General features: G+C 32.5%; 1 protein-coding gene across 1 annotated transcript in view; it reads left to right on the plus strand.

The window, feature by feature from the left end:
• Nucleotides 1–12,873, plus strand: part of LOC118064294 (neural cell adhesion molecule 2-like) — a 433,677-nt gene that overhangs the window by 316,634 nt on the left and 104,170 nt on the right. The window contains exon 12 of the mRNA XM_035078796.1: nucleotides 7,740–8,057. Within this exon, the coding sequence (XP_034934687.1) occupies nucleotides 7,740–8,057 (318 nt within the window). The remainder of the gene's footprint in view (nucleotides 1–7,739; nucleotides 8,058–12,873) is intronic.

Below are 12,873 nucleotides of genomic sequence, written 5' to 3' on the forward strand. Positions count from 1 at the left end.
CCCCTCGTTGCTATAAACAATCTAATCGTCAAGCAATCGTTGTTAACTAACAAACTGTCGTTAGTCTAATAGTCATTAGATGGCGACATACAAATATTTTACAATATTTTACGTTTTATAAGGTAATGTATTTTTTTCAATGTTGAATTGCCGCCAATTTGAAAATGAAATTATTGGTATGTTTATCGATTAGTTAATTGGCAAAGTACTTACCAGACTACTTCTATACTATTATAGTCCAGTCAAATGAGGGAAATGAGATAATTTTGGTTTGCTGCGGCCAAAGTGATGATTTAAGGATGACAAGATCGGAAATTTCGCGAGGAATACGATGGTGTAGGTCAAAAATGTTTGGCACGCATGGTAAATGAATCGCAAAAAATCGCCCCCTATCGCGAATTTCTCGATTTCTATCGTAGATATGAAAAAATATTTCAAATAAAAGTTGTTCAGAATGTAATTTTAATAAAAAAAGTACTGAACACTTTTTTTCACATCTATGATAGATAAAAAGTTATTCGCGACTGAAGCTTCACTATTGACAAAAGCTTCAGTCGCGTCTAAGAAAATTAATAAAAAATAATTAACGCTACAAAAATCACTTTGTGGCGATTTTTTTTCAAACATGAGATATCAAAATACATTCTCAGAGGAAAAAAAAATTTTTTTTAATTTATTTTTTCATTATTTTTATGAATAATGAATTATTTAAATCGTTCTAATTTTTGTAAGAATGCACCGATCAGCCCGATTTTGGGCTCAAAAATGTGCAGACTCAATAATTGGACAATTTATCTATGCAAAATTCTGCTCCATCTTCCACCTGTTAAAAGTTATACAGGTTTTAATATTTGAGGGCCCGAGCGCGCTTTATCTCTTCCGGTGCCGTTGGGTGCGACATAGAGCAATAAATATCTTTCTGTTTCACTCGCACTCACACAAAACTTCTGCGCATGCGCCGAGTATTGTAAAGCATGAGTGCAAGTGAAATGTACACTCCAACGGTAAGTGTGACAAAGACACTGTATGGTGAGTGAAGAGGAGATGTTGTAGGCTCATGCTGGGTAGTTTAAAGTCTTTCCGAGCTCGAAATTTATCAGCGCGAGAATTTTTCGAAGTTCTACGCGCTTTAAATGTTAGAGAAAATTCGTTAATTTTAGGTCCAATAATCATACATATAGATTGATAGAGAATTCAATTTCCTATCAAACCAGCTATACTTTTTTAGGTACTTCTTTCCGATTTTTTAGCGCCGAAAATTGATTATGTGGGAGAGAAAAAATTTATATCTCTCGCATAATTACCTTAATTAAGCTGAAGCAGTACATTTCGTGTTCCTTGCGAAATTTCCGATCTAGTCATCTATAAATCATCACTTTGGCCGCAGCAAACCACAATTATCCCATTTCCCTCATTTGACTGGACTATAGTGTGAAATAAAGTACATGTATAGTTTCATCAGCTGTTTATAGATATATTGGACAAAAAAAAAATTTATGAACATATATTTATTTTTAACGTTGCAAATACACGTTGGAAATGTTTTTTAGAAAAGTTGCATTTTACAATCTTTCAAACTAAACACCTTTTTAATAAATGGTTAAAAAAATTATCATTGATGCTGCAAATGAAAGCTCATATATGAATTATTTAACAAATGTGTGTATAATTTGCCCGTAAATTGTATAATGTTTGGATAAATAAAAAACAAAGAATTACGGGGTGAGGTAAAGGAAGAAATTTTGTGTATAAGAGTGCCTGCCGTCAAGCGCATTATGACAAATTCAGATAGATAGATAATAATTTTTATTGTTTAGATAGTTGAACAAATTGATATTTGGTATAACAATGTATCATAATGGATACAGAATATTAAGTACAGCATGGAAGAATAATTCTCTAAATTAACAATCATTCTTACTCACAGTAAGTACATCCTAATAAATAAGAAATCATAGTCAAATAGAGTAAAGAAGAAAGAAGGAAAGAAAAGAGGAAAAGATTAACAAAATCAACGGAGAATAACAGGCTAAAAGCAGATAGATGTCGCTCATACATGCAGTGTGTTTAATTCGACCTTTGATGTAAACAACACATCAAGGGTGTGCCCAGCACAAGCTGCGTTAGCAACCACAGACCATCACGGACAAAGTTAGTACTACGATAGGCCAAATTCCAGATCTGGGCCTAGGGCTGCAAAGTCAAAATAAGACAGGCAGGACTTGGTATAACTGGTCAACTGAGGTCGTATCTGTGGTAGTATATTTTAAGACCTCGGGCTAATTACGTGTATTCCCGTGCCTTTCCAAGGCGCAGGTATACGCATCCCGGCAAACGCAGTCACGAGAAAAGCGGAGTTATAATTTTCCAAAAGTATGTCGTATTAGGCGAGGAACTTGATTTCCGTCCTTCGAACGGGGGAAGCATGGACGTGGTCTACCGCAGCAAAGTCTCACTCAAGGACAACAAGATGATTTCCCAGTACTACAGCTTTACTTATGCTGTATATCTTTCCCGTGGGCAGTGTTGGCAGACGTGACATGATTATTGTACATGTACCATAATTCAATATTTCGTACAATCCGCAATTCAAGGTGTACAATAAGGCTAAAAAGTACGATAATTTTAAAGAGTCAGCTTTTTTATGAAGGAATAATGATTTCTTGATATTCGAAGCTGTATGAATTTTGCTGTCATACATTTAAATTATATATGTTACAGAAAGGAAGTGTGCCGGTCGTTTTAGCTTGGTAGCATTATCCAATGATAACTAGACATTTTAGTATACGTTAAAATGATTCGTTGCTTTATTTCTTTCCTGTTAACATAGTAGTCTGAGTGCCCAAGTGGCAATTTAGTAGTTTATTGGTTATAAATCTCACGAAATTTTAATTTATTTACACGCAATTTTAAAGTCATTACCAAAATACAAACATTTTATAATTTTTTTATGTGTATATAAATACTTCATTATCCGTATTCTCAAGCTCTAGTGGTAATATTCATTTAATATTAAAATTATCGTGAACAATTAATTACAGAATGAATAGCATTCGTTCTGATTTGGAGGATTCAATATTAAAAACCCCTCCGAAAAATAAGTTTGTAAAAATATCTTAAGTTTTCATCAATCTAGCGCTATATGCACTATTTGTAATAATAAATCATTAACAACTAAAGTAGAAGTTATCGATAAGCATGCAAAATCATTTGGACATATTAACAAGATGGCACTAGTGTCAACAGCAGCTAAGATGGAGGCAGAAGGCTGAACTTTTATCTCACATAAAATATATTCAGCCAAACCCAGTTTGCTCAGCAGAATGGAGTTAGAAGTCTCTTTAGAAAGCCACCTTTCAGTGAGTGCTATGAGGTGATAGGTGGCTGGTTGCTTATCCAAGAACTCCTTGAGCACGTCTAAGTTTGCATGCAATGAATTGATGTTGAGAGAGCAGAAGTGGAATTGTTGTACAGGTTGCGCGGCCAGAGGTTCGATAGACAAAATTGGTGGAGCAGGTTCAAGCTGAGTGACATGAACTAGTCTCTGCTTTGTTAACGAGTAAATCTTTTTTGCTTGTAACTTGTTCGTGACAATCTTAAAAGCACCATATTTTAGCATTAAATTTATTTGCCGACTTTGACCCAGTGGTAGAACTACCTTAAGTCCAATATCCATTTTTGAGATGATTGGATATGATTGCAAAAGATCAACAGCAAATTCAACCACCTTTTCAATTAATGAAATTGGAGTTTTGTAACTAAAAAAAAGTCCTTTAACTGTAGTTTTACAATGTAAAACTGAAATTCTACAAACAGTTTAGTATTCTGGAATGCATTCTCATATATCAATAATTAATAACGGTTTTAATAAATATTTGTTACAAGTAGGCATGAATAAGAAAAGAAACGGCTGCGTACTAAATAATATAAAGTTTATTAGGTAAAGGTTGATGGCTAACTAACTTTCTGGATAATAACCCAAAATCCGTAGACGCTCAATCATCTACTCCCACTGTCATAAATCCCGGCTATTTGTATTGCTCTTTCACACTCCTCAACACAACCCCCCCCCCTCCCCCCGCGCTCAATAAAAATGAGATATTGACAGTATTACAATGTTTTTCTTTCATGTATTTCTACCATGAACCGAATTTTTTAGGAAACAAATTGAGCTTTGTTTGGCCCAGTAGTTTTGTAAACAGATCTGCCATCTGCTTTTCTGCCTCCATATATTTGATTTTAACTATGCTACTATCTTCTTTTTCTCCTATAAAAAATGTTTCCATCTCAATGTGTTTTATCCTATTATTATTTTCTGGATATTTAACTAGACTCATAGCGTCAGTTAGCTCCAGGCAAATCATGCTGTCAACTTTGTAATTTTTCTTACAACAAAATCGTAGATTTGTGTAGTAAACTCATGAATTTGCATTAAAGGAAAAATTAGTTGTCTCTATCAGTACATCACGAACGTGAGCTACAATAATTATTCTCCACAGTGCCAGTGGCCCAGGATAATCAGTTTTATGTTTCTGGGCGCGAAGCTGTGCTGGCGTCGACGCCGTCGTGCCTCACGTACGAATGTGTCTGTCGCTTTACGCTGTGTTACATTATTTTAGTGATTAATTACATACATTCATAGGATTGGGTGCGTGTTTTTGTTAATAAGAAACCAGAAACCTATACATTTTCGTTTTTCATGCATTATTTTCAGAACCTTCTCGTATCCAACTTCCCACTAGTTATTCCAGTCCACTAGATTTTATCGATTTTCTTATTTTGGCTGACTCGAAGTCAGAACAGATAGACTTTTTTAGAGTGAATTTTGATTATTTGTAGGCATTGTGAATATTGATTTATTACAACCGTCAAATATGTACTTGTATGCATTCTCTTTTATTTTTCGTATAGATTAATGTACATTCGCTTCTTCGGAAAAATATTGACTAAAAGTACCTACAACCTTCAAACTGCTTCTAAAAGTGATTATGTTTAGGGGGCTATTTTACTCCCAAAAAGGCGTGTTGGCGAAAGGAAAAAAAAACTTGTCTTGCGACATTTAACGAAGAGTGAAATGTACTAACTAAAAAAAAATAGGAAGTCACGCATTGGGATACCTTGTAAGTTTATAGCATTATTAATATTCGTTGTTTAGCAGCGTGTATCACTATAATTAGTCTACATGTGCAATATAGGTGGAGTTATTGGTACTTTACTATCTTATAATCATTATGCTAGTGCTGTTGGTATTAAAACTTTGAAGGTGAAAGGAAAATTGAAAAAAAGCTCACAAGGATTGTGTAACGAATACTGTTTCGATTACCTACGTTTTGAGTAATTTTGCCATGACCTATTTGAGCTTAGTTCCAAAATCGACATCACTAATGTGTACGGTTTAACGAGCCAAGAAAACTGATGGGACTGTTATATTAGATCCGAAGACGTTAAAGCATTAATCATACCAAATATATATCAAGTGACAAATGATAATAAGAAGTGAGTGATTTCTGTTACACGACAGCAAAGGAGGTTCGGAACGTTTTCTTATTTACCGTACCGCTAAAGTATTGGCTTGATGCTACTTGTTTCGTAGTGATGATACATTCAATTCAGTTCCGATGATTTTTAAGCAAATACTATAGATGAAATTTATCATGATTAACTGTTGCCTAGAAGAGTACTAATTGATTTCAAACGGGCATTCATTCACGATTTTGAAAGTCAATTTTCTGTGTGTTCTGTTTCCTGTTGTCGTTTCCACTTTTACCAGTGCGTTTGGCATCATGTACAATCTTCTGGTCTACAACATCACTACAATACCGATCTCAATTTTTGTTCGAACATTAAAATGTTGAAGGCAACAAGAATATCGCAAATAGAAACTAGTTTTGATTTTTTCACTGAAAAACGTAAGAAATGAACGAATATTTTAAGTACATTTTGGTTTATGAAAAAGAAAAATCCATTTTTATTTTATAAAAAAAATAATCCAAAGAAATTATAAGTTTCTGTTGATTAATAACGTGATAATTTACTTTTCTTAGTTTAAATGGTTTTTTTCTTGGTGGCATCTAGAGGTTTTGATGTTAATACTTATTAATTTGAGTACGATGGCGGAATATAGAAGTTAGAGTGGAAGGATAAGGGCCAGAAATGGGGGCAAGGGAAGGGGCAGGGTATATGAGGACAGAAGGATTTTATCCATTATAGTAAATCTAAAGGAATAGACGGTTAATTCGTTGCGGATTGAATTAATTTCGTTGATTCGTCATCCGGATCAAATGACTATCAGTTTTTTTGTCCATAAATCAAATGTAGGATAAAGTCAGTATCTATTGTCTTTGGACGATATCTTATTCAATCATAGAGTAATACGAAATGAGGCACGACGAATTTCAATCTGCCCTCGCGTTGGCGCAACATTTCCTAAAGAGCAGAAACATTAATGTATACATGGAGGCTTTTCTCTTATACACAAAATTTTGTATTCCTCTTTTCACGCAATTTTATTTCCTTTATTAACTAGAAAATTATGCAAGATAGAGGGAAATTATGCTTAAATTTGCCATATAAATCGTCCATGAGTTTGGGCGAACAACTTTCAATTGTTAATTAAAAGTTAAACATTTCGTGTATTCTCAAGTTGGCACTGACTGACGGCAATCCGTAATTCATGTTTATATTGTATCTAGCCTTAAATATTCATGAAACTGTTAAATTGAATAAATCAATAATAATCCTATATCCTAAACAGATTCATGTTTGTAAATAATTTCTTTTATATCTCAGAAGAATGTAGGTGATTAAGTGGTAAAGTTTTTTTTATGTTTTTATCAAAATGAGTACAAAAAATTATTTAATATAATAAAGGACATAGCATTTTATGTGATTCCAAATTTTTTGGCTGTTCCGAAATTTTTTTATCTAATTATTTAAAACTGAAAATTTAATTATTCGCATTGTCATTTGGGACACGAAGTTTTACTGACATCTGAAGAAAACAGTGTTGGTAGGATAATTAATACTGACTCGTGAGTAGTTCCTTTAAATTCGTATTTAACTCCTACCTATTATATATTGATTTTGAATGACTTTAAATATTAGAAAGCATCGATCAATTCACAGAACAAAATACTTATGATCTCGGCCTCCGATATGGTAACGGCCGTGATATTCAAATCGATGTAAAAAACAATTAAATTCATATTTTTGTTTCTAGCGAATAAGCGTATTAAAAGTTTGATAATCATCTTTAAAATTGATAAAGGATGAAAGTGTTCATTAGTTTTTACATTTTCTTAGTTTAAATTGTTGGAAGTAGCACAGTGCTTTGTAAACAACTTAAAAAGTAATGACATTGTAAAAACTTGGCCATGTGAGTTTACAAGAAACTTTAGAAATTGAACTCCTCGACAAGTGTTGCCCTTACTCGCTATTTGTACAACTGTTATTCTTCTCTTAACTAGCGTGGATGATTTAATGTCAATAACGTATTTTATTGATCTACATTAAGTAATTCAATTGACTTCTACACATTTCTCTAGCGTCAAATGAATCTAATCTAGACTAAATATTCTAATTCCGATATTAATTCTGTGAGCATTAAATCATGGAAATTAATTTTAATTAATCATTGAAAATCTGATCTTAGATAATTTACAATAAAAATTCAGAAGTTTTACGTAATTTTACGACTTGGAATGTAGTCTATAGTCTTTATTCTGAATTTTGTGTTCCAGGAAAGCCACTTCCAGTCCAAAACTGCACATTATTGAATCAAACGTTTACAAATATCAGGATAAAATGTATTGCAAATTATGATGGTGGTTTGCCACAAAGATTTTTCTTGGAAGTTTATAGAGAAGATCCTGATTCCCTAACTAAAAAACTACTATACAATATATCCTCAAATGAAGAGCCTAGTTTTATCCTTTCAAATTTAAGTGGTCATATTGATTCAGGAGTTCATGTTGCCGTGTATGCCGTAAATGCCAAAGGTCGCAGTCAAGCCGTTATTATCCGAAAAGTTAGTTTTCGTGATGCAGAAAAACATACAGGTAAACGAATAAAATGCAATAATAATGTATATAAAATATATGGATTCTAACATATGATGCAAAAGAGCAGTGTCTAGTTAATCTACGAGCAATTGCATTGTGATCGACGTGATCGATTCATATTATATTATCTACTTATTTTAAATTCTATTTCAAGGAGCACACGAGCTCTTATGTGAATTTCCACTACTCGAAAATAATAATTACTATTATTTATCGAGTGCCAAAGTTCCGCAAGTTAGGTTCTTCGAAAATTTATAGCTGTTTGGATGCACGCTGGTTAGAACTTGAATAAAGACAATCTTGCACATTTCGTGGGATTCAAAATTGTTTGTGATTTCACTCGGACCAATTAGGGTCTTTCAATGACGCCAGCTTCCGGGCTATACGAATTTTTCCGATGCAGCTCGATAGCCAATCAGTTACCGAATCGTGATCAACGACGCTAAACTGTAGCTCGTTATTCTAGCATTCATTCTTTTGTGCATTGTACTCATCAAACTCATTTGTAATCATTTTGTGCTCAAACATTCACCTCAACAGCTCACTTGACTCACGCAGTGCTCAACAAGTTCATCAGATTAGCTTATTCATCATCTGTTGCTAATTAATTAATAAACCTTATATTTGTTAATTAATCTGTGTCACATCTTCGATCGAGTAAACCGTATATTTTCCTCATTCTTTTTACCTTCCCAGTGGAAAGTTCCAAATGCAACAGATTATTTAGTTGGATCGGTCTCCCCTTCACCAGCTTCCTCCGGTTCGAAGCTCGATTTCTACTCCAAAATCGAAAAGATTTGACGGTTTTCAGTTGTGGGATTATTATTCACGTGAATTTGAAACTGCTGCGGAATTGAATAATTAAACCAACAAGGTCAGAACATTAATTATAGTGTCGCGTTTAAACGATAAAGCACAAAATATTTTAGGAAATTTGAGTAAGAAAGATTTGAAAGATTTTTAAAAATTAAAGGGATGTTTAGGGTATCATTTCTGTGAATTGCAATTACTGAGTAATCGTTAATGAGGAGAGAGAAATTATCAATTACTTCTATAATAGATAATATCGAAAAAAATTATCAATTGATAATGTAATTTGTAATTTAATGGATCCAATTGCTAATTAAAAAAGTAATTTGTCATTTCTTCGTTCCAATTACAAATCAACGAAGTAATTTGTAATTTTATCAATCAAATTACAAATTACTTTTGTAATTGATAATATTTTTTATAAAATTACAAATCACAGGACTATTTTGGAATTTTTTCTGCCAAATTACTAGATACAAAAGTAATTGATAATTTAATAATTTAAATTTCTAAATTGATAATAAGTAATTCTACTAAGAATTTATTAAAATTTTTATTCATTTCATGATGAAAGCATCACGTTCACATAATGAGACAAAAATAATGTTTTAATATGTATATCAACGATTCAACTTATGGTTCAATAATAAATTATGTGTTTTGAAGTTCACACATATATTTTGACCATAACACATATGTTTAAAACAACTTATTTATGTTTTAATGTTCGTCAAGATGTTTTAACGTTGAATCATACAATTAAACATTCTAACTTATGTTTTAATGATTAAATCTATGTTCTAATGAACTTATTTATGTTCGAATGGTCAAATATGTATTCTAATGTTCCGGTTTAAGTTCTAATAATGGAAAATGCATTCTAAGAATTTTTTTTAATGTTCTAATCGTCCAATATTCGTTCGAATGTTCTAAATTATGTTATAATGAACAAGAATATGATCCAACGTTACATTATGTGTTCTAACGTTTCGACTCATGTTCTAACGATCTTTTTTAAGTTCCAATGATCAAAAATATGTTCTAACGTTATATTATGTGTTTTAACGTTTCCACTTATGTTCTAATGATTGAATATGTGTTCTAACGAACTCATTTATGTTCAAAGTCTCAAATATAGGTCCTAATGTTCCAATTGATGTTCTGTTAATATCGAATACGTTCTAACGATATTATTCATGTCCTCATAGTGAAATATGCGTTTCAACATCCGTTGTCGTTTTATAATGCTGGAACGTTTTTTTCAAGCAATAAACATGTGTTCCAGCGCTTTAACTTATGTTCTAATAATAAAGAATGCTTTTTTACTCACTCGTGTAGGTTGTGATAATCAGAGATATTTGCTCATGCTGTATAAAAAAGTGAGCTATGCTTGAACTCGACCGCAACTTTGAATTTTATTAATGATTATTCTATGCTTGTATTCATTCATCATACGATTGTCGATGATCATTAGTTCTAGTCTATATTGCCTATAATCATGACTATTTATATCTCGCTCTTATTATTCGAGTGATGTCTTTTTTTTTCATTGTTAGTGATAATTGTTGTTTTTTTTAACAAACATTTTTGATGGCAAAAGTTTGCAAGAAAGACGGAAAATAAACTGGAGTGATTTATTACCAAAAGATGAATAAACACATTTACACCTCAATGGTAATGAAAATAGGGAGCAGCCCGGCCGAAGACTAGGGTTATTTCGTTTGTAGTCTATGATTACTCCGATAAAAACACAATAATCAAAGTGGTTACATGTGATTTAAAAAGCTTGTAATTTTAACAAAGGAATTTGTCTGCAATATTTAAAAAATAGTGGCTGTTAGCTCTCCACAATCTAAACAATTGATTGAAGAGATTTTCAGCTGTACCCACGAGGAGGACGCCACTTTTGCAACTAAAAAAATGTTTACCTACCTGCTTCACGTAAACTTTCCTTGATTGGGAAGACATGTCCTGCTTGTGTACCTAGGGATAATTTAGAAGTTATTACATCTAATGGAGAATTCGAATTTTTTTTTTTTAGTGTCGTTATGCAGACAATAATCTTTCAACCGCAGCAAAACATAGTGACGAAGTATTGAATTTAATAAATACTCCTCAAAGTTTTTGATATTCATTTAATAATTCTGAATCCGTTTGTCTTTCCGATAAAAATTTTTGAAAATTGGCTTCTTAGTCATTGGTTCCAAAGGGTTCTACACGTTGTACTTCATCATCACAAAAAAAATCAGAAAAGCTGTCTAATCCAGCACCGCAGTTTTCGTCTTGCACTGATGTGTCTGTAGTGCTCTGAAGTACTTCTTTTATTGCCATCGTGACATTTTTTCGAGCTGAGCTTGTCAAATACTCTCCTCACTATCTTTATGAATATCTAATTCTAAAGCTTCTGTATACTCTTGTTCATCTTTAGAATTAGCCTCTATCTCATGCGTTGACTCTTCATTATTTTATTGGAAAAAAGAATCACATGTTTTTACTCCAAATTAACGGAAGGCTTTCGAAAAATTGGAGCCATTATCCGTTATAGTAGCAAGAACTTTGTCATCTAAGATATCAAATTCTCCGTAGATACCTTTGATCATTTCTGCCACTCAGTCATACGTATGACTCCCATAAAATCTTCGGCACGCCAGTGCATAGGATTTCCTTTTGAACGTCAAACTATCATGCTAAGTCATGCCAAGAAAACGTCGAGTTTTGCGGGACCATACATCGGCTGTAGTACACACATGCTGTACTTTTACTAGTTCAGATTTGATTTCATCAATGCTCTTTGCATATGTATCACCAATTCTTCGAACGATACGTTTTTCAATGGTATTCATCTAACTTCATTCGTTTACATTTTTCAGAAGCAAATTGATTGTATTCATCAATTTTTTTTTTGTAGGCTCTCTAAAAATATAATAGTAACATCATAGTGAAATCCGTTTTCTTTTGAAAGTATTTATCAAAATTTCCATTAACAAAAGCATTAACACAAACAGAAAATCAACCGATAAAAAACGTTTTCCACCTTAATGTGGGTGACAAAATTCGATGACGTTTCAATAGAGCCACAAATTAAATGATCTGCATTATTTTCTGCTTTACAAATCTGGCGCAGTGCGTCAATGGAGCCAGTCAATGATGAATTTTCTAAATCTAGTGGAAAATATTTGCCATCTAAGTATGGACGTTTATTGCATTCTTGAAGTAATTCTTCTCTTCATTCTTGAATATTTCTGGGAATCAATTCTCTCGAATTTGAAGAACTCGAAGTATTTGGATGGCTTTCGATAACATCATTAATTGATGAATTGCTTGAACTAGATGACATTTTTTCGTAATCTAAAAAAAAAACGATTTTTTAAAACAAACGAAATCTCATAAACTCATCGGAGGTGCCAACGATAATGCCTCTGCTAGGGCGAAGGTAATTCATGATTTGACCCGGATTAACTCGAATTGTACTTCCAAGATAAAGAATAAAATGAAAATAAGTAAAAAGTAATAATTGATTTTCCACGTTCAAATTCACTGACTGTTTTTTCTCCGAGTGTATATAACGACATATACGTGTATACGATAATATATAATTACATAAAGTCATATAAAACTTAAAAACCAGAAAAATATTATTGTACAGTACAGCACTGCGAAGGCGCGCTGAAGATTGAGCATTTTGGGCGTTCTGACAAAATATGCCGTTAAGCGCCTTTTTAATTAACATTAACAAAAAAATATTTCTAATATCTTGAAAAATCTGGAAAAATTCTGGAATGTTCAGAATCATTTTCTGAACATTTTCCAATTAAAAATAGAAGGAAAAATGAATTTTTCGATTTTTTATAGTATCTGAAGCGTCATTTTTTGAAAATTTTTTTCGTGAACTTTGCACTCTTATATTTTTTTACTTTGAAGGCACATTTTATAGCTAATTTAGAAGCAAATAGGATTTTTCTCGCTCTAGAAAATGGCTATCTCAGTTTTATGAAAAAAAAAT

The sequence above is a fragment of the Chelonus insularis genome, unplaced genomic scaffold (assembly GCF_013357705.1).
Source record: "Chelonus insularis isolate UGA/USDA-ARS -01 unplaced genomic scaffold, ASM1335770v1 contig_17_pilon, whole genome shotgun sequence".
Taxonomy (NCBI): domain Eukaryota; kingdom Metazoa; phylum Arthropoda; class Insecta; order Hymenoptera; family Braconidae; genus Chelonus; species Chelonus insularis.